At 41.7% G+C, this 23,206-nt stretch overlaps 1 protein-coding gene across 1 annotated transcript in view; it reads right to left on the minus strand.

Annotated features, from left to right (window-relative positions):
- The window catches only part of AKNAD1 (AKNA domain containing 1), a 53,710-nt gene that overhangs the window by 18,343 nt on the left and 12,161 nt on the right, over window positions 1–23,206 (minus strand). Inside the window, exons 5-9 of the mRNA XM_006882500.1 lie at window positions 18,562–18,695; window positions 13,706–13,862; window positions 9,133–9,251; window positions 8,625–8,706; window positions 3,591–3,682 (exon numbers count right to left, since the gene is read on the minus strand). Coding sequence (XP_006882562.1) covers window positions 3,591–3,682; window positions 8,625–8,706; window positions 9,133–9,251; window positions 13,706–13,862; window positions 18,562–18,695 — 584 coding nt within the window. The remainder of the gene's footprint in view (window positions 1–3,590; window positions 3,683–8,624; window positions 8,707–9,132; window positions 9,252–13,705; window positions 13,863–18,561; window positions 18,696–23,206) is intronic.

Below are 23,206 nucleotides of genomic sequence, written 5' to 3' on the forward strand. Positions count from 1 at the left end.
TTGCAACTGGGGCTTTAATTTGTTCTTCAGTTCCTTCAGCCTAAGAAATGCTGAGCGAGTTCAACCGTTTTGATTTTCTGACTCCAGCTCTTTGCACATTTCATTATAATACTTTGCTTTGTCTTCCAGAGCTGCCCTTTAAAATCTGTTTCAGCTCCTTAATTTCTTGATTTCTTCCCTTTGCTTTGGCTTCTCAGCGCTCAGAGTCTCTTCTGACATCCACCCTGGTATATTCTTTCTCCTCTGCCTTTGTAATGACCTTTTGCATTCTTCCTGGATGATATTCTTAATACCCTCCCTCAGCTCGTTTACTCCTCACTCATTGGTATTCAAGGTGTCAAACCTATTCCTGAGATGGTTTTGAAATTCAGGTGGGATAGACTCAAGGTCAAATTTTGGTTCCTGTTTCATTTTCTATACCTTCAGCTTGAACTTGCATATAAGTAGTTGGTGGTCTGTTCCATAGTCAGCATCAGGCCTGGTTTTCATAGCTGATATTGAGCTTCTCCAGTGATTCTTTCCACAGACGTAATCTATTTGATTCCTATGCATACCACCAGGTGAAATCCGTGATATTATAGCTAATGTTAGATGGATCTTGGCTGAAAGCTGCGATATCAGAGGAATGTTTATCTGTGTTTCATTGGCTATGCAAAGGCATTTCACTGTGTGGATCACAACAAACTGGCAGACTATGAGAATGGGAATCCTAGAACATTTGATTGCGCTTATGCAAAACCTATACTTGGACGAGGAGGCAGTTGTCAGAACAGAGCAAGAAAACACTGAATGGTTCAAAATCAGAAGGGTGTGTGCCAGGGATGAATCCTGTCTCCATACCTTTTCAGTCTATATGCAGAACAGATCAACCAAGAGTCTGGGCTGTATGAGGAGGAATGTGGCATGAGGATTGAAGTAAGACTCATCAACAAAGCATATTATGCAGATGGCACAACCTTGCTTGCTGGAACTGAGACTCCAGCCTTGAATATGGATTGAGGTTCAACATCAAGAAAACAAAGATTGTCTCCACTGGGCCAATTGGCAGCATTAGGATAGATGGTGAAGAGAATGAGATAGTTAACACTTTTAGTTTGCTTGGCTCCACCATCAACAGTCTTGGTACCAGCAGCCATGAAATCAAGAGATGAATTACATTGGGAAAGTCGGCTGTCAGGGACCTCTCCAGAGTACTGAAGAGCAATGACATCAGTCTGGACACTAAGGTGTTCCTGATCCAGGTCATAATTTTTGCAATTGCTTGTTATGCGACCGTCAAAAGCTGGGCAGTGACTAGGGATGATAGAAAGATAACTGATGCCTTTGAGCTGTGGTGCTGGAGAAGAGTATTGAATATATTATGGACTGCCAGGAGAACAGGTTTGTTGTCCTAGAGAGGGTGAAACCAGGCTGCTCTGTGGAGGCAAGGATTCTGAGGCTTCGTCTGTCATACTTTGGACATGGTGCAAGGAGGGACAGAGATGTGTGGAAGAAGAGTGGAGGGACAGAGAAAGAGAGGAAGACCAATAATGAGATTAATTGATTAATTGATTCAGTGACTGGGGGAATGAGGGTAGGTTTATCAGAGACAGTAAAGTTGGCACAGGATAGAGCAGGTTTCAGGGTTATTGTATATAGGGTCCTTGTGAGTCGCAAGCATCACGACAGCACATAACAAGTATGTAACCAAGTATGTAACCAAGAACCAGTGGTGATGAAGGAGGAAGTTCAAGCTGCACTGACGGCACAGGCAATAAAATAAGGTTTCAGGAGTTGAAAGGATACCAACAGAGGTGTTTCAACAGATGCAGCCCTGAACATGTTCATTAGTCTATGTCAAGAAATTTGGAAGATAGTTATTTGGCCAACTGAGTAGAGGAGATGCATATTTGTTTCCATTCCAATGAAAGGGTTTCCAACAGAATGTGGAAGTTATTAAACAAAGCCATTACTATCACATGCAAGTAAATATTGCTGAAGAGTATTTGAAAATCGCTGGAATAGTACATGGACAAGGACCTGTTAGGAAATCAAGCTGGATTTAGCATTTTAAGAGTGCTACCATTGCTGACATCAGAAGGATTTGCCTAAAAGTAAAGAATGTCAGAGGGATGTTCACTTGTGCTTTATTGGCTGTGCAAAGGCATCTGACTCTGTGGATCATAACAAATTATGGCTAACACTGAGAAGAATGCGGGTCCCAGAACACTTAATTGTGCTCATGCAAAATCTTGACACAGACTAAGAAGCAGACGTCCAAACAGAACAAGAGAACATTGCATGATTTAAACTCAGGAAAGGTGCATGCCAGGGCAGCATCCTTTTTTCAAAGGATACAATGGACAAATGTGCTGTTAAGGATCTCTTTAAAGTGTTGAAGAGCAAGGATATGGGTTTGAAGACCAAGAAGTGCCTGATCCAAGCCATAGCATTTTCCATTGTCTTTCAATGCAACTAAAAATTGAGTAATGAATAAGGAAGACCAAAGAAGAATCAATGCCTTTGAGCTGTGGCACTGGGGAAGAGAATTGACTCCCAAAAGGACAAACAAATCTCTCTTAGAGGAACGGCAACCGAGGTGTGCTCCTTAGAGGTGAAACTTCATCTCATGTACTTGGGGCGTGTTGTCAGGAGGGACCAGTCTTGGGGGTTAGGGGGGATCATACTAAGGAAGAAAGAGGGTAATAAAAAAGAGAAGATCTTCAACAAGATGAATTGACTGGAATTGGTTAGTGCCTATGAAGATTTTTACGATAGTGCACGACAGGGCAAGATTCAGATCTGTTGTTCAGAAGGTCTTCATGGCACCCAAGAACTAACAATGAATCTTTACAGGAGCCAAGTACCCATCTTTCTCCTGAAGAGCATCTCGTGAATCTGGACCACTGACTGGATAGTGGTGCAACATGTAACATTACATCACGAAGGACATATTCAAATAAAAAATTCAGAATCGGTATGTGCTAAAAGGTTCATCTAATGAGTGTTTCTAAAAAACTAAGAATTTTGCATCTGCAGTTACACAGTGAATGTCTTATTACCGCTGGAAGATTTCTTGCGTTGACCACAGGAGGAAAGAAACCCTGAGGAGTATTAAGCTTGCTTCTAGGAGAACAAGGGGTAGGAGGTGCGACCCCACAGGGAAGATTTTTTTGTTCATCCTAAGTAGTGTTAGTAGAAGCCTGTATATGTACAGTGGTATACACTAACTCTCATTTGGCCAGTCAGAGTTGAAACAGGTCTGCCGCAGAGCCAATGCTCAAAGGGCTTCACAGAAGCACCTGGGGAGACGCTCAAACCTACCCCGTCATGGCTCCACCCCAGCCATGCTGACTCAGTAGGTGGGGCTGAGGGATGTAATGATTAAAAATCTCCCTGGTATTCCTAGTGCTCACCCAAGCAAGTTGGGAACCACTGGGAGAGGGATTTGTAAGTTAGGTGGAAGGCTGGGCTATGTGCCCAACCCTGAGATCATGATAATAATAAGACCAGAGTTTGGCTTCAGCCAGTCGATTCCTACTGTATCTGGAGTTAACACCTCAGGACCAGCTCCCACCCACCCTGGGAAATGGACAGGAAGAAGCCCTCACCTTTCAAGAGCCTGGCAGCAAGAGGCACAGCTTGGGCTCAGCGCCTTAGTCTCTGCACGATCCTGTCCTCCCAAGGCTTCATTGAGGTCCTCCTGCACCACAAAGCACACATAAAGAGGGATATGACAGAGGATGTGAGTCACACCTGCCACTGCCAAGCACAGCTCAGGCGGCCTCTCTCACAGGACGGGACTAGCCAAATTCTAAAATTCTGGGTCAATTCACTAACCCACTCTCCCTTACAGATGGGATAACTGAGGACCAGGGGGACAGAAGAAGACAGTTTTATCCCTAGCTCTAAGATCTCAGTGGAGCCTGAGCTCCTAAGGACCTGGGCCCTGAAGAGATATTTTAATGCTACTTTGTCCAAACTGATTTTCAAATTTTGTTTACAGATGAGAGAATCCTTTCCCTTTTTTGAAATTTCTCCTAGTTTCAAATAATTCCAAGATTCAAAAAAATAAGATTTAAGATTTTGAATTAATCAATCCACACCCTAGTTAGTAGAACTCTTAAAGTTTCCAAAGCAACATGAAATATTTCTAGCTTAAATTATTGATGATAAATCCTTTTTAACCCAAAAATGTTGTATTAGTAAACTGGAAAGGCTGATGTTACCCAATCTGATGTATTATACTACAGTCCTGCCCTTTATTTGAGTATAAAATGTACTCTTTCCACCACCATAAAAAATAGTGGCATGAAAAAAAATATGGCACGAGCATCATTGTACAGATAGCTGTTTCCATATTTTTAATTACTTCCTTAGGAAACATCTGGGTCAAAGGTTGCAGGCATGTTTGTGTGATGATGCATATGGTCAAAGGGCTTTCCACAAAGGCTGTAGGGATTACACAGCCACCAACAATGTGGGCTGCGTGATTTGACCACACACACCTTCCTCCACATCAGGAGTTACCACTTCAAAATGCAATTGAAAGGTTTGGTTCAATTATAACTAGGAGGGGGCAGATGATGAAAACATGTGTTACTGAGAATTTCCTCCGTTATTAAAAGGCTATAAGCATTTCATCACATGCTTATTTATTAGTCGTATTTCCTGCTCGTGACTCAATCCATTTATTGATGCATTTTCTAGTGTTTCAGTGTTTTCTCACTACTAAAAAAAACAATCATTTATTGATTACTCATCTTGTGCTGGATGCTTCTCATATTAGTCTCCTTTCTTCCTCCCATATTCCATATTGTCTGCATTTTGATGATGGATTAATGCTGTATAAGTCAAGGTTCTGAGAATTGAAACACCTCGCCAAGGTCTCAGAGAGTGGCAGAGGCAGGATTTGACCAGTAACCGGTCTGAGTCACGTATGTTTTGTTCTTAACCACAGTCCTACCGCAGCCTTTGTGCATTTGTTGAGAACTTTGTATAATAAAGTCTCAACGCTGAACGTTACTTGCTCTTGCTCACCAAACCCCCAACCCGCTCAGGTAGATGTCTTTTAAAGACATAGACACAAACAAAAACATTTTAAAAAGAAAGAAAAATAAGCATAAACTGCTTGCAGTTTTGCAAAAATGAGTCCAAATTGTTGATGTTATTAAAGAGGAGGTAAAAATGGCCAAGAAGCACATGAAAACAGGTTGACTTTCACATGAAGTCAAAGAAACACTGATTAAAACATGAGCTACCACTTTTCACTTAGCACTTTTAGCAAAAGAAGAAAATAACTCCGAGGGTAGACTCAGGTTGGAAACAGGCACACCCCACACCTTGCTGTGGGTGTGGAACCAGGCACTACCTTGCTGTGGGCCAGTTTGTCAGGATTTTCAATGTGGGTACCTTTTGAGACATTACTTACACCCTTAAGTTTTTATCCCTAGGAAATAATCAACTATGGACAAAAGTTTGCCTGTAAAATGAAGTTACTTGAAGCAGTGTTTACAATAATGGAGAACAGGGGGTGGGGGCGAGAGAAGTTGAATGTCTTATCTGTAAGGGGTTGGTTAAATGAATCCACATAATGAAATACAGTCATTAAAACGGAAACTATAAGTTATTCTCAGTGACACGGAGAGCACACACTAATTTGTTAAACAAAGAAAACACATTCTAAAACATAAAACAATATAGTATGGCTCCATCTTTGCAAAAGGAATCTCTGGTTGCCTAGCGGTAAGGAGTTGTGTTGCCAACCCAAGGTAAGCACTTTGAATCCACCAGCTGCTCTGAGGCATAAAGATAGGCAGTCTCTTCCCAAGGGATTTACAGCCTCTGAAAACCTGCTGGTAAGTTAGCTATGAGTTGGTTCTGAGTCATCAACACATACAAACAACAAAATATCTTTGCAAATATGTAAAGAAGAGTTCCTGTAGAACAGAGTAGATTTGCCCAGTAGTTTCTCCTAGGCTGTAATATTTATAGAGAGGGCTCTGGCGGCCGAGCCTGCATTGAGTGACTCTGCTACCCCATAAAAGTCTCTCTCAACTGTGGCTGAAAAGGAGACTTGTACACCGATGTTCATAGCAGCTTTATTCACCATCACAAGAACATGGAAACAGCCCAGATGTCCAGCCACAAACTAGTGGATTGAGAAGTTGTAGTACATTCACACAATGGAATACTACACAGCATGCAGGAATAATGATTTTGTAAATTACTACCTAACTTGGGAGGGTCTGGAGAGCATTAGCTGAGTGAACTAAGTCAGTCCCACAAGGACAAATACTGTATAAAATCATCATTGTTGAATGAGTGTGAGGATCCAAGGGCGGGGGAAGGGGAGTGGAAGCAGAGGGATGAGGATGGGTTGTGGGGGTATTAATCACAGTGTTGCACCATTTGATGGGAGAGTGAAGGAAATAGGAAGGCTCTTGTGTGAAAAATAATGTAATTGAACTTTGTAAATAAATCAGTATAAAATAATTTTGTTTTTAAAAGTCTCTCTAGAAGTTTAAGTCCACCAACTGCCATGTGGGGGATAAAGAGGCAATCTCCTCTTGCAAGTTAGAACCTATGACACCACAACAAGATAAAGGTAAATAATCCAACTGAAAAATGGGCACAGGATATGAACAGACACTTCACCAAAGAAGACAATGAGCCAACATGAAGAAATGTTCAAAATCCCTAGCTCTAAGGGAGATGCAAATCAAAACAACTATGAGATATCATCTCACACCAGTCAGAATAGCAAAATTTAACAGAACAGCAAGCAACAAATGCTGGCGAGGTTGTGGAGAAATTGAAACCCTTATTCACTGTTGGTGGAAGTGTAAAATGGTGCAACCACTGTGGAAGGCGGTGTGGTGCTTTCTCAAAAAGTAGCAAATAGAGACACCATTTGACCCAGCAATTCCACTACTGGGAATATACCCCAAAAAGGCCATAACTGACATCCAAGCAGATATATGCACACCTATGTTTATTGTGGCTTTGTTCACAATAGCAAAGAGCTGGAAACAACCCAAGTGCCCATCAACAAACAAATGGATAAAGAAGCTGTGGTATATTCACACAATGGAATACTATGCTGCATTGAAAAACAAGGAACTCATGCAATATTATTCAATATGGGTGACTCTGGAGGGCATTATGCTGAGTGAAATATCTCAGTCACAAAAGGACAAATACTGCATAGTGCCACTGTTGTGAAACAGGACTGACATTGGGTTGGGGGGGAGACTGAGAAAGATGGGATAAATAATGTACACTGCATTGAAACATGAGGGAGAAAACTGTTTAAAAGGGATATGTAATTAGGTATTACTGTCATGACAGGAGTCCATAACGAAGGCTGCATTGTGGAGTGGACCTGGGGGGGATTGTAAAACAATAAAAGACTTTTTCTTTTACTTTTCAAAGAGAAGAGTGTACTGGGGGGGACCGGGAGGGTGGGCAGGGAGAAAAGTGCAACAATGAATTAATGGAAATCTAAAGTCTCTGTAAATTGTCATTAAAATTAATAATAAAATTTTTTTAAAAAGAAATAGCTATGAGCAGCCTCAGGTGGGTCAGCTCTGAGCAGCTGGTGGGTTTGAACTGCCAACCTTTCTGTTAGCAGTTGTGCAATGCTGTGCCCCCACCGGGGAGCCTTCATGACAGAGGACTACTCCATAGGGGTTTTCTAGTCTGGGATCCTTACAATAACCTAGCTGCTGAGCAGGCGTGAAGTGTCAACAGTTCAGTTTTGCGCACAAGTGCTTAATCATTATGCAGCCCGAGCTCTTTATATGTGCACGCAGAGATAAAAAAGGACTTGACAGATGAAACATTAATTGATATTTCTCCTAGCAACATGGCTTTATACTTTTCTCTAATTTCTGATTTTTTTCCTTAAGCACTTTTATAATTTTTAGAAAATGTTTCTCATTTTTAAAAGGGTTTTCTTACAATCTTCGCCCCTCATTTTCTTGTATCATTTCTAATCCTACAGAGTCACCTCTGCACTTGGCATTTGAGACAGATTGAATTAAACAAAACACAGGGAGGTGCCAGCCCTTCAGAGCTGGGAAACTTGTATCTCATATTTTCCGTCATTTCTCCTGGGCAAATCTCACCTTTCTAAACTTCCAACTTTTGTCTGCAAAAAAAATCCTTGTAAATTGTAAAGGTTTATGAACGGAATTAACAGAATTGCATTATTATTATATTGTTATTATCATTTTAGATTCCGGAAATTTTAATCCTCTCATTTCCAATTCATTCCTGAGATAATCTCTAGACCCAGACTTCTCAAAACATAATCTGGACCAGGAAGCACCCTGGAGAGCTTGTTGGAAATGCAGATTCTCAGGCCCCCCTGCAGAGGCAGTCTGTATGGTAATGTTAAAGACAGCTGAATGAGCCCTCCCACATTGAAAGTGCTGGTCTGGAACACACAACCCAGCTAAATTCCTCCTAATTGGTGAGACTGTTGGGCAGTTAGTGGTAACAGCAGGTACCACCAGCACTGCCATCCATCCAGGGTGCTGGTTCCTGGAGGGTTGATATTCATTATGCCAATTTTAACACACATTCCACACCACTAGTTATGGTGAACAGAGCAGAAGCAGGACTGGGCATCTGGACATTACCCTGGACACAGAAGACAACCAAGAGGATGTTTGATCCGGCAGGTACTGGGCAGCCGCACCCCTGCTTGGCCAGTTTAGGTAGCTAGTAAAAAGAAATAAAAAGCATTTAGAATGTTTGAATCAGTTCTCGAGCTACATGGGAGCCCACACACTCTAGGACTATTAGATCTGTCTGTATTCTGGGAAGTCCTGAAATGATGGGAATTTGCAGTTTATGGTGAGAACCTCACGTGACCACTGGCCTGTTCTCCTGTCAGTCCTTGTTACCCTATTCCCAGCCCTCCCAATCTTGGCCCCCTTCTCTGCCCAGTGTATGCAGAGGCATTGCATTCCTTTGATTTCGGGGTAAACATGGAGCAGCCAGGCTCCCCAGGTTTACTGTTCCTCTAAGGGCCTCCTGCCCCCTCCTGAGGGTCTGAGAGAGGACCCAGGAGTTCCACTGCCCTCTTGCTCCAAGGCAGGGCTGGGGTGGGTAAAGATGAGGGTGTCTAGTGGGCAAAGGACTCACATCTCCCGGTCCACTTCACGGGGCTCCTCAGACTTGAGTTCTGCTGGGGTCACTCCCATCGCGTCTGTTCTCCACATGTTTAGGGGCTCAGCAGGGTGAACAGGGTGCTCCTTGGTTATCTGGGAAGACTACACAGAAGGGTTCGCTGCAAGGGCCACAGTCCCACGGGAGTTGATTCAAAAGCACTTTAAACATCCCCAATCCCATTTCCCAGAGTGAATTCCCATAGCAAGATCTGATAGTCCTCAGCAGAACTGCCTCACACAGAGGATTGATTCACAAAGCTGCAAAGGATGGAAGCAAACTGCCACATTGTTCTTTCTCCGAGCAGCTGGTGGGTTTGAACCACTGACCTATAAACTAGCGGCCAAGTGTTTACCCACTGTACCAGGGATCACAGCATCCCAGATACCCCACGGCCCCTGCCTCCACTCAATCAGCATTCTATCCAGCCAGGTGCCTTGTTTGGTACTCCTCTCTAGCTGGCCCCTTCTCATTCTCTGGGGCTCAGTTTTCATCTTGCCTCATCTGAAAGCCTTCCCTGGTCATTTTCCCCTGGTATCCCTGCCCTCTCATTAGTTAGTTTTGGCTAAATCCCATAACCTAATCGTCATGGTAGCTCACACCCAGGGAGTGCCATACTGTGAACGAAGTACTTTCCATGTATTAACTCGTTTAAACTCCCTGGCAACATCCCTGTGAGGCAGCCAGCTATTATTACCTCCATTTTACAGATGAGGCAACTGAGGCTTAGGAAGATTACCTAATTTGCCCAAGTCCAGAAAGCTAATAAACGACAGAGTCAGTGTGTAAGCCCAGGCTATCTGGCTCCAGAGTCCATGCAGCATGCAAAATTACTTCCTGCATAGTGAGCCTTAACACTCTGTAATTCTGTAATTATCTGTTTATCTGCCAATTGCACGTCTTTGTCACACAAGGAAAGTGTTCTGGTGGTAGATGATTTGTTTGACTTGTTTATACTAAATCTACATTACTTAGAAAGATGCCTTAAAAAAATCTGTATGCTGTCATGTTAATTCTAACTCTTCTTGAGCATGTGTGCCACAGCACGGCCATGCTCCTAATGGCTTTCAAGGACTGTGATTGTTTAGAAATAGATTGCCAGGCCTTTCTCACAAAGCAGCTCCAGGTGGCCTTGTGTTGGCTAGCTTGCATGCTAGCAGTGAAATGCTTTCGTGCTACATATTAGAATGGTACCCTTCAGAAAACAGCTTCTTGGTCTACGTATATGTTCACATGAGTGCAATTAAGGGTTCTGGGATTCCCATTCTTCTCAGTGTTAGACACCGTTTTTTATGATCCACAAAGTCAAATGCCTTTGCATAGTCAATAAAACACAAATAAGCATTCTTCTGGTATTCTTTGCATTCAGCCAGAATCCATCTGACATCAGCAATATCATCCCTGGTGCAATAGTCTCTTCTAAACCCCTCTTGAACTTTTATCAGTTTTCTGCCAATGAACTGTGTTAGCTGTTTTTGGATGGTCTTCAGCAATGTTTTGTTTGCATAGGATATTGTTTGATAATTTCCACAATTCAGCTGGATCACTTTTCTTGGGAACAGAGCAAGGGAACACTGCATGGTTTAAAATCAGAAAGGGTGTGGATCAGGGTTGTACCCTTTCTCCATACTCATTCAATCTGTATGCTGAGTAAATCATTATGAAGCTGGACTCTGTGAAGAGGAACACAGCATTAGGACCAGAGCAAGACTCATCAACAACCTGAGTCATGCATATGACACAACCTTCCTGCTGAAAGTGAGGAGGACTTGAAATACTTGCTGCAGAAGTTTAAGAACTATAGGCTTCAATGGAGATTACATTTCAAGATCAAGAAAACAAAGGTCCTCACCACTAGGCCAGTGGAAAACATCATGAAAGATGGAGAAAGGATTGAAATTGTCAATTATTTCATCTTACTTGGATCAACAATCAGCCCGCTTGGTAGCAGCAGTCAGATGAGGAAATGTATTGCAATGAGCAAGGCCACTGTCAAGACGTCTCCAAAATACTGACGAGCAATGTCCGTTTGAAACTGAGATACCTTTGATTCAGGCTCTAGTCTTTTCAGTCACTTGCTACACATTTGAGAGCTGAACAATGACTAAGGATGACAGAAAAAGAATCGGTGCCTTTGAGTTGTGGTGCTGGAGAAGAGCACTGAATATTCCATGGATTAACAAAAGAACAAAAAGACATATCTTCGAAAGGTACAATCCGAGTTCTCCGAGGAAACAAAGATGGTAAAGCTTCATCTCTCATACTCTGGGCATGTTGCTAGAAGAAGCTACTCCTTGGAGAGACACATCATGCTTGGAAAAGCAGAGGATCAGAGAAAGACTCCAACAAAATGGATTGATTAGAGTGACTGGAGCAATGGGCTCAAGTGTGTCAGAGATGACGACTATGGCACAGGGTAGGACAAGGTTAAGGTCTAGTCATAGGGTCACTGTAAGTCGTATTTGACTCAAGGACACCTGACCAAACAACAACAGAAGAGTACCTGACATGTAGTAGTAAATATGGGCTGAATAAATGAATACGAATACTAATAGTAGACTCTCTTTCCAGGGCTATGCATCACAGAGTAATAGAGTTATGATAATTTCTCAGCAGTTGCTCTAAACTTGGGATCAAGTAAAGAGAAGTAATGGAGGCCTGAGGGAACTGCAGGGCAGGGAAAGGTTGCCAGGTCTTGCGAGGCTTCCTCACAGAGTCTTCCAGTGTGATTCAGGTTGAAGGGTGGGGCTGGGTACAACCTGCTGCAGCCCTTGGAGACTGGTCGGAAAGCATTCAGATTGGTTTATTCCACAACAGCTCAGGAGTAATGACTCTGCACCAGACATTCAGTCAGATGCTCAGAACGCAAGGATGAATGAGGACCAGATAACTGAGACTCAAACTACTGCTACAAGAGTAGAACAACCTCTTAGGGTTTCCAGGATTGTAAGCCTTTACCTAAATCTTTCTCCTGAGGCATGGCTGCTGGGTTTGAACTGCCAACCCTTTGATTAGCATCCACGTGCTTTAATCACAGCACTACTAGTGGTCTAGATGAAACCAGATGCTGTTTGAAACACAAAAGGCAGAGCAAAGACTTCTGGCTGAGGTGGAGCAGGAGGGAGGGAGGGGAGAGGAAAGCGGAATATCAATTACGCAATGACCTTAACCTAAAAGAATGTGATTTCTCCAGGTAGGTGAGTGTTTTGAGGAAGCAAACATGATTCTTTGGAAGAACAAACATTTATATAATCCTCATCATGTGCTTTAAAAACAAACAAAAAACAAAACACATTGCTGTTGAGTTGAAATCAACTCACAGCTGACTGACCCTCTAGCGGGTTTGTTAGACTGTAAGTCACACGGAGGAGGTCGCCCCTCTTCCTCCTGAGCTGCCACTGGTGGATTTGAACGTCAGAGAGGCATGGCCTTTGGGCAGTAGTGCAACTCCCGTCAGGCCTGTCAAAGATCTCTGTTCACGTGCTGAAGGTCAGTCATAGTCGGTGTCTTCAAATGTTGTATGAAATCAGAGTGGGTTTGAGGCAGGGAGCCAAATGATTCAGAGTTTCCCAGAAATTCAACTGAGTTCTTAACGTTGAGGCTAAGAAAACAATACGCAGAGGAAGAAGAAAGACAGTGGTGATTGAGATGAGTTCCCACACTTCCATGTGCAGACAATCCAAAGGAATTTAACCTCAGAGAAGGAAACACTAGAAATGAACTCATGGGAAATCACACTTAACACTGAGTGTAAGACTTTACTTAGAAGAGAGAGGAAAAAAAACTATCAAGAATAAAACTTATTTCTTCCAAATACAATCCACACAAAAAGTGTATTATTCATCCAGAAGAAATAGCTCTTCAGTATGGTTACATCCAAACAAATTAATCTTTTCAAATGCTTGAAATAACTTTTCTTTCTCCCTCCCCACCCCCCTTATTCAAAGATTTCAGAAGAGCCAAAGAGGTGGGAAAAGGAGGTTCAACAATCAAGGTCTAGCCATGATCTCCCACCCTTCAGAAATGCCAAAAGTTGAAATAACTTCTAATTTTAAAATGAAAGGTTCTATTTGAAACAATATGATTCATAGGACTCTGGAAAGTTAAATTCCCATTAAAGTGTTAAAAAAGATTCAATAATTCTGTGGAAAAACCAAGTGCATGCTATCAAGTGGATTCCAACTCATGAAGGCCTTTCATCAGGTTGTTGCCTCAGATGGAAAATCTTTATGGGAGGAGAATTACCAGAACAGACTGCTTCATTTTTTCCCCCGAAGGGCCTGCTGGTGTATTTGAATTGCCAACCTTTCCTTTAGTAGCCCAACAAGTAATGCAGATTTGCTATTGTTGTTGTTGTGTACCATCAAGTTGCTGACCCTCCAGCGGGTTTTCAGAGACTAAAAACTGTACAAGAGAAGGTTGTTCACCTTTCTGCCTTTGGGTTGGCAGTGCAAATTCTTACCACCAAGATACCGGAGTTTCCTCACAAATTATTAGAAAACTTTTTTTTCCCCCTGGAACCAAATTTGGCTGTAGGTTGCCATATTACCTCATTTGAGGGTGGCGGAGAGACGGATACCACATCACCCTGGACGATGACAGAATCCACAGCAGGCAAGGGAAGTGAAGTATGTTTACGCTCTCCGATTTTCTCTTCAACATCTCCAAGGAGCATCTCCAATTTGAAGATTTCACTCTCCACTTTACTGAGTAAACATAAGCAAACACAGCCACGATCATATAAAAGATCCTGTGTTAAGTAGTCAGCATTCTGACCTGGTAACAGCAGCTGCTGAATGCTGCTTTGATGCATATTATGAATGGGGGCTGTGTGCAGGCAGGAAGGATCATAAACACCAGATCTGACTGGCATTCTGTTTGTGGGGTGATGTGAGAGCCTGAGCTCCAATCCTCATTTTGTTCTTCATTAGCTACTCACGTTTGGGGAAATTATCATTCTGAAATTTTTAGAAAAGCTATATACATGGCTAAAAGTTTATAATTAAAAATACATATCTACTTATAGATAGCCTCAACTATAACCTGGAGGTAGTAACAATGGTGCACTTATAGAATCTGATAAGAACTGTGAGTGTATGGAAATTTTTATGCCAATTAAATAAGTGGAAGAATGAAAAAGAAAAATTCGAAAAATATAATTAACAAGCTTAAGCTAACCTGTCTGATTTAGGTATATTGTGTATATGACTGTAAATACACTTTTACTTCCAAAAGATAGAATTTGTTTTCTTCAAATCTATTACATTCATAAAAATGTACCTCATCTTATTAGTCTATAAAGAAAAAGAATTGAAAACATTAAATATTATACAGCTTACATTTTCTGATCACTAAAAAGTAATACAAAAAAAAACAATACACAGACAAACTAAAAAACTAATTCAATTGGAAGAAAAACCCAAGAGGAAATGAAATGGAAATGGGAAATCATTTACAAGTGGACAATATTCAGAAAACAACATAGGAAAATTAAGATAAGGCAGTTACAGGAATTCTGTGAGGGGAAAAAATTAATTAAAAATTCATTATTAGGAAATTAAAAAAAAATCAGTAAGCTGAGTATTCAAAATAAGGCATAAAAAGAACTACAAATTAAACTTGGACTTGTAAAAATAAGCAGAGGAATGAAAGTTAAAGGAATTTGATCAATAAAAGAAAAAATACTTCTTAAAAACGTCTATAAAATAAACTCCTAGAAAGTCTGAATGTGAAACATAATGATAGTAGTGAGAGAGTAAAAATAACAAATGAAATATTAAAGAGAGATTAGATAGTATTACATCAATGCAGTTTAATATCTAGGTAAAATGGACATGTTTCCGGAAAAAATACAAGTTATTAAAATTTACTCAGGCAATCTGGAAAAAAACCCCCATAATAACCAAGGAAAAAAACTGCAGATTAGCGTAAAATCTACCCTTCATGAAAGCGTCATGTCCAAGTGGTATTATGAGTAAATTCTACCCAGACTTTAAGAAATACGTAATTCCTATGTTATTAAACATGTGCAACACAAAAAGGAAAAAAAAGAGCATTTCCCAATTCATCCTCTTGTTCAATATTAGGATGTTTATTAAAGAGAATAATTTAATAAAGAAGAAAAACTATATAGCATTCTAAGTAGATTTCTAAAACCCCTTTGATGAACTTAAACATCTTCTTAAATTGAAAAAAAATTTTAAAAAAACCCGACCCTACTAAATTCTAGAGTAGAAGAAATCTTCCTTGATAAAGTTTATTTCCTTGAACTTACAAAGAGTCATCACATTTGGAAGCATTTCTATCAAAACAGGAATATGATTAGAATATATGCTTCACCAGTAATATTTAGTAATGTTCTGGAAAGACTAGCAAGTGAAATAAAGCTATAGAAGTAAGAAATGGAGGGAAGAAGAAAATATTAATATTAGGGAGAGAAAATTTCATTATTTCCAAATGTTGTGATTTTCATACCTAAAATTGAAACCATCAACTGGGAAAGAAGAAAAAAAAGAATTACAGACAGTTGCTTAGTGTAAGTAAATATACAATGCTTTTTATTTCCTACTTATCGATTATGTAGGAAATACAAAGGGGAATATACTAACACTGATCAGAAAAACTATAATTAAAAACACGAGGAAGTAAAAAAATCCCATGTGAAATACATGTGAAGAAAATATACTCCTGAGTGAGAATATTTATTGCAAAGATTTTAAAGCTTTCTAAATTGATCTGTAAGTTTAATAAAATTGTAAAAAGAAATAGGAAAATTTGGCAAGCTGTTTATGAATTCATTAGTAAGAAGAGTGTGCAAGAATAGCCAGAGAAAGTATCTAAAAGAAAGGAAACTTCCTTTAAAATATATACTCTAAACAACAGGAGTTACAAACTGTGTGATTAATGTATTTCTACATTAAAAATATAGATTAGTGGAATAGCATAGAACAAGGCCTATACCCAGGTGAGGATTTTACTGTATTTGATAAAATTGGTCTTTTCAATGGAGAAAGGCTGTCCTATTAAAAAGTGTGTAATACAAAAATGGAATAAAATACAGAAAAATATGTCTATTATCCAGCAGGCAGAAGCAGAAACAAATATACTACAGATCTAAGAAACCGAAATGAAATGAAGGGCAAGGCATGGAGACAGCGGATGCGGTGGCCAGAGGGATGAGAAAGTAATGAAGGAAGAAAGAGGGGGTGAAAACACGATTTGGAGAGAGATAAAAGACATTTTTTAAGAGAATTTGTGTACTTTTTTTTTTGTGGAAAGCCAGAGGCAAGATTACTGAGAATGTCAGGAAGAGGATGGATGCGAGAGGAATCCCACTTCTTGATTTCTTGGCTTCTGGGGTTAGTATATGAAAGAACCATGTGAAAATAGAACTTTGTCCTAAATAGCTAGATGCACAGAATCCAAGCAAATATTGTTGCATTCTACCCTTGAAAGGTGTTACTTTTAAGAAGAGCCAAACAAACTGACTTAGAGAAAACAAATGATTAGTCAATTAATTTTCTGCATTCTTGCTCCTACAGAGCCATCTATTGATCCAACAACAAACCCCCAAGGCGTCACATACCAAGGACTTCACATCCCAAGTCCCCAAGGGTTGTTTGGGGCTCGGCTCACAGCTGCTGTATGCCCAGATGAACAACAGGCCCAGCCTCCCACTGCCCAGCCTTCGCATGTCCTGAGGTGGCTTTAACTGAGTTTTGGGAGACTGTGTCCCTCCTCTGTCCTGATGTTAAAAGCTTCCCCTGTATATGGGATGTAATTACAGTTGAAACTCTTTTGATTTATACCAGTGCCAAGCACTGTGTGGTTGTAACTAGGATATAAATAATATATTGCATAATGTTGGTCTTGGCGTGCCAAGAGGCCTGTCTTCAAAAGACTGCCAAAAACAAGTGGGATTCCATGAAACAGATATATCATTACTATATAAATTATTAAACAAATAGTGAAAACATCTGGAGATATTTTTTTTTCCTCATTCAGGGAAAAAAATAATAATAGGTCTTTGGGGAAAGTCAATATTAACACCATCCTTCCCCTGCCTAATTATCTAGTGTTGAAATAACAGTAGACAGTGGTCTCATTCTTTTTAAAAAACGCTAAAACAGTACTGTAGGAAAAAAATACCTCAGGCGGCTAGAGCCAAATATAAACCATTAAACATTTGGGCATCAAGAATGACTTTCTGTTAAGAAGTTATAAATAGAAAGAGCTGAACTTACAAGCAATAAATTTAATAAATGGATTCTTTTAATTCATACCAAGAAATTAAATGGAAACAATCCTGGCCCTGAGTCCTGGACTACATCTTAAAATTATTTGGATTGGAGAGAGAAGAGTGCGGTGCTGTACAAATGGCCAGTCACGAACTTGAACACAAGCGTGTCTCCAAGTCTCTGAAGTGGATGAACCTGGGGATCATGTGTCTTTAAACCTAAGGTTTTCCCTTCATCAGGATTTGTGGTTCCCTCATTCCAACACTCTCCAACCTAATAATGATCCTGTCCTTCCCACTGGACCTCAATATTTTTCAGTAAATGAGAAAGGGAAGAAGAAAAGAAAAGAAATGGGCAGGGACAGCAACCACAGAGGTGAGTGTCTTGAGGAGAGAGATGGGGGGAGAGAGGAGAGAGGACATGGAGAGGAAGAGCGCCTTCCGGGGCTCAGATGTGAACATTTCTAGGTTTGCCTTTGTGCCTCTGGGTTTGAGAATCAAGTATCATGACGTCCAATATCCAAACTTACTGCCTTGGTCAATCCACGTCATTAAGGGTCTTCCTCTCTTTCCCTGACCCTCTTTTCCAGCATGATTGACACAGAGACTGTAACAGTGGGCTGGAGAAGGGCAGAGGTTGTGAGGAAGACACAGGACAAGACAATGTTTCAATTTGCAGAGTCACCATGAGTCATAGTCAACTAGAAGACACCAAATAGCTGCCTTTGAGTTGATTCTGGCTCACAGCAGCCCTGTAGAATGAAGGAGAACTGTGTCACAGAGTTTCCACAACTGTAAATCCTTACAGAAGGAGACTGCCATGTCTTTCTCCTGCTGGGTGTCTGGTGGGTTCAAATTTCTGAGTGCTAATTACTGTGCCACCGTGCCACCAATGCTTCTAAATGCAATGCTCACTGGTGGCATAGTTCTTCTCCATGGGATTTGATAATTTTGGATGCTCTGTCTAGGTCAGTGCCAATCACAGGACCTTACACAGAGCATACATTCCATAAACATGTGTTGCATGAAGTGAACAGTCCAATGGTGGTATAGTTTTGGCCCAGACCAGAGACTATCCAAGTGTAAAGTGAAAAACCACATTTAGAACCACACATGAAGGACGTTCGCTCTGAACCCTCCACCACAAGCATTATTGGCTTGAATCTGACCTTTCTGGACCAAAGGCACTGACATCTGGGGATTTATCCTTGGGGTCTCGCTGCTGCAGAGTCAGATGCTTCTCCTTGGTGGCCAGAAACTCCTGTTCCAGCAGTCCAAGATGTCCTTGCATTTTCTCCAGGACCTACAGGGCAGTGAAGGAATTGTCATCATTCAAACCTGTATATACAAACCTGTAAATGCCTTTTTCCTAAAACCGTGAAGGATTAACTTACACCAGTGCCAAAATCGAGCTACCATCTTTCTCCTAGCAGGGCCAATTGTTTTGCTTTAGAATTTGACATGTAAAATGAACAGCTGCCCTGGACGTGCTCACCAAGTTGTGCCAAGAAATCTGGAGAACAACCACTTGCCCAACTGACTGGAAGAGATCTATATTTGTTCCCATCCCAAAGAAGGGTGACCCAACAGAGTGTGGAAACTATAGAACAATCTGATTGATTTCACATGCAAGCAAGATTCTACTGAAGATTATCCAAAAATGACTGGAACAGCACATCAGCAAAGACCTGCCAGAAGTCCAGGCTTGGTACTAGGGATACTATAGCTAACGTTAGATGGATCTTAGCTGAAAGCAGGGAATACCAGAGGAATGTATATCTGTGTTTCATTGACTGTGCAAAGGCACTTGACTGTGCAGACCATAACAAACTGTGGCTGACTCTGGGAAGAATGGGAATCCCAGAACACTTGATTGTTCTAATGCAAAGCCTATACTTAGACCAGGAGGCAGTCGTCAGAAGGTTCAAAATTGGGAAGGGCGTGCACCAGGGGTGTGTCCTATCTCCATACCTTTTAAACCTGTATGCAGAACAGATTATCCGGGAGGCTGGTTTCTATGAGGAGAAATGTGGGGTCAAGATTGGTGGAAGACCTACCAACAATCTGCATTATGCAGATGACACAAACCTGCTTGCCGAAACTGAAGAGGACCTGCAGCACTTGTTGCAGACGGTCAAGGACTGCAGCCTCCAATATGGATTGAGGCTCATTGTCAAGAAGACAGAGATTCTCACCACTGGACCAATTGGCAGCATCAGGATGGATGGTGAAGAGAATGAGATTGTTCACAGCTTTAGTTTGCTTGGCTCCACAGTCAACACTCTTGGCACCGTAGCCAGGAAATGAAAAGGCATATTGCCATGGGAAAGTCTGCTGTTAGGGACCTCTCAAAAGTGCTGAAGAGCAATGGTGTCTCTCTGGAGACTAAGGTGCGTCTGATACAGGCCATGGTATTTGCAATCACCTGTTATGCATCAGAGAGTTGGACAATGACCAAGGAGGATAGAAGGAGAATTGATGCCTTTGAGCTGTGGTGCTGGAGAAGAGTATTGAGAATACCATGGACTGCTAGGAAAACAAACAGATTCATCCTGGAAAGGGTTAAACCGGGTGATTCCTTGGAGGCAAGGATCCTGAGGTTCTGTCTAACATACTTTGGACATGTTGTGAGGAGAGACCAGTCCTTGGAGAAGGACATCATGCTTGGGAGGGTGGAGGGACAGCACAGGAGGGGAAGACCCTCTATGAGGTGGATTGATTCAGTGACGGGGTAATTGGGATAGGAGTATCAGAGACAGTGTGATTGGCACAGGACAGAGCAGAGTTTAGGGCTGTTGTACATAGGGTCTCTATGAGTCACAAGCAACTCAATGGCACATAACAACAACAACAATGCATCCAGTGCTATCTCCACCATGCTCACCTCCACTGTTGCAGTCACTGTGAGCATGGCGGAGATTATGATGACGGCACAAGGTGGGACAAGGTTCTGATCTGTCCTTCATCGGATAGCTATGAGCTGTAGTCCGCTCCATGATACCCAACAGCAAGAAGATCCATGGAAAACAATATTCACAGCATCGTCATTGCACATAGCTCAAAAGTACAGTTATGTCTGCTTTCTCTCCTGGACACTGCCCACAGGCCTCTGGACTTTCTTGTTGCTATGTGCCATCAAGTTGGAACTGACTCATAGCTCATCCTCCAGAGGATTTTTACAGACTGCAAATCACATGGGAGGAAAGTGCCCATCTTTCAGGTTGATTTTCAGAGGTAGTTAATCTCATGGAAAGAGATGGCCACAGAGCAGCTGATGGATTCTAACCACCTGCCTTTGGGATTGCAGAGCAGTTTCTTACCACTGGGCCACCGAGCTCTCTCCCTAGCCACCTTTGTTGTTGTTATGTGCCTGCGACCCATTGTGACTCTGAACCCTGCCCTGTCCTAAGCCATTCTCACTCATTCCAACACATCAACCCCCATTGCCCCAGTCCCTGCGTCAATCCATCTCATCCAGGGTCTTCCTCTCCTGCACTGTCCCTCTACCCTTCCAAGCATAATGTCCTTCTCCAAGGATTGTTCTCTTCTGGTCACATGCCCAAAGTAGACAGAGCTTCAAAATCCTAGCCTCCAAGGAGAAACCTGGTTTCACCCTCTCCAAGACAGACCTATTTGTTTTTTTGGCAGTCCATCATATGTTCAAGACTCCAATCCAGCACCACATTTTGAAGGCATCAATTAGTGAGGCATTAGCCTGTATGTTTGGAAAGTGGTTTTCCACTCGTGAAGCACTTACACATTCTTTATTCTTTTTCATTTGCTTGTTGATGTTGTAGACACTACAAAGCAAATTTTATTATCCTCACTTCATATAGGAGGAAATTGGAGATCTATGCAATATGGCTGAAGCCACTAAAGTGTAAAAATAAAACCGGAATTAGAGAGCCAGGGTTAGAGTCTATGGGCCCTTCAGAGTGACATGAGGAAGGAACAGAAGGAAGATCTAATCAATAGCTGCAAATGGGGCCTCCAGACCTCCATACTTGCCACTCTGTGCAGGTGAATGTTTAAACTGTGTGGGTCAAGGGTTTGTCTTGATGATGTCTTTAAGTTGTGCCTCCCCACGGGCAAACATTTTCTAAGTGCTGCCTGTGTCTGGCCCTGAGCCAGGATGAGACTTTTTTTGTTTTAAGTGTCCATGGAATATTCAATACTCTTCTCCAGCACCACAGTTTGAGGGCATCAATTCTCCTTCTATTATTCCTAGTCATTGTCCAGCTTTCTGATGCATAGTATGTAATTGCAAAGTCTATGGGCTGGATCAGGCGCACCTTGGTCTCCAGATGATAGCAGTCATACGATGATTAAAAATAAGAGCTTGAAAAGATACTGACTGCAGTTGTTAGGTGCCTGCAAGTTAGGTATTACTCATAGTGACCCTATGAACAATAGATCTGTTCTCTGTCCTATCCTGCACCATTCTTATAATCCCTGACACAGTTGAGTCCATTGCCACAGACACTGTACCAACCCATCTCACTGAAAGTCTGCCTCTCTTTCACTGACCTTCCATCTTTCTAAGCATGATATCCCCTTCCAAGGAATGGCCTCTCCTCATTATATGTCAAAAGTCTGTGAGATGAAGCTTCTTCACAGTCCTTGCCTCCAAGGTGCACTCTGGTTGCACTTTCTCCAAGACATAGCTGTTTGTTCTTTTGACAGTCCATGGGATATTCTGTACTCTTCTCCAATACCAAAACACAGAGACATCAATTTTTCTCTTGTCATCTTTACTCATTGTCCAGCTCTCAAATGCACAGCAGGTGATTGGAAAGATTGTGACTTGAATCAGGCATACCTTAATCTTTAAATTGATATCATTGCTCTTCAAGACTTTGGAAATGTCCCTGACAACAGACTTTCACAATGCTATATGTCTCCTGATCTCCTGACTGCTGGTTCCAAGTTCCAGTGTTGATTATGGGTCCAACTAAGATTAAATCATTGACATTCTCAATCTTTCTATCGTAAGTTTGTCTATTGGCCCAACGGTGGGGATTTTTGTTTTCTTGAGGTTGAGATGTAACCCATATTGAAGGCTACAGTCCTTGACCCTCTGCAGTGAGTGTCTCATGTCCTCCTTGCTTTCAGCAAGCAAGGTTATATCATAGAACTGTGTGGAAGATACCTTGCAGCGCATGCGCGTGCGCGCGCGCGCACGCACACACACACACACACACACACACACGTCTGCTGGAAGAGGCATTCTCTTTCTTTTTCTATGCCCAAAATGGCGGCCTTTGGAGGATTATATCAATGGGCTTCTTCACCTTCAGAATTGGTTTATTTCAGCCAACAGAAAACAAAGGCAGGAGAAAAGAGGTTGGAGAAGGATGATTTCTCCATCCTCATGTCATTGTGGATTGGCTGTGTCACTCTCTCACAGGCCAGTGCTTCTCAACTTCTCCTGCAGCTACAGCTACTCCCTGCAGGCTCCAGTCCCTGCACCTGGATGTGGGTTAGGCCTTCAGGCCTGAGGGTACAGAAGCTCTCCACTGTTACTTTCTTGAGATGCTTCTCTACTTCTTACTGGTCTCTATGTAAATGTACAATGTCTTACTAATTTCTTCTTGATTACCTCACTCAACTGAGCCATCTGGTTTCTCCCGAAACCCTGACTGACTAAATAGCAAGACAATGCTTGGATTTCTAGTTTGGGAATTGAGAAGAACATAATGACCCTGGCAAAAATGAAGGATTTCGAAAGACCAACAGTTTGAGCTAAGATGTCATTGTTGGCCACGTTTGCAGTGAGCCGGAGTTACCAAGTAAAGATAAACACAAACATTTAGA

Source organism: Elephantulus edwardii, unplaced genomic scaffold (genome assembly GCF_000299155.1).
Source record: "Elephantulus edwardii isolate Elephantulus edwardi_28Jun2011 unplaced genomic scaffold, EleEdw1.0 scaffold00020, whole genome shotgun sequence".
Taxonomy (NCBI): Eukaryota; Metazoa; Chordata; class Mammalia; order Macroscelidea; family Macroscelididae; genus Elephantulus; species Elephantulus edwardii.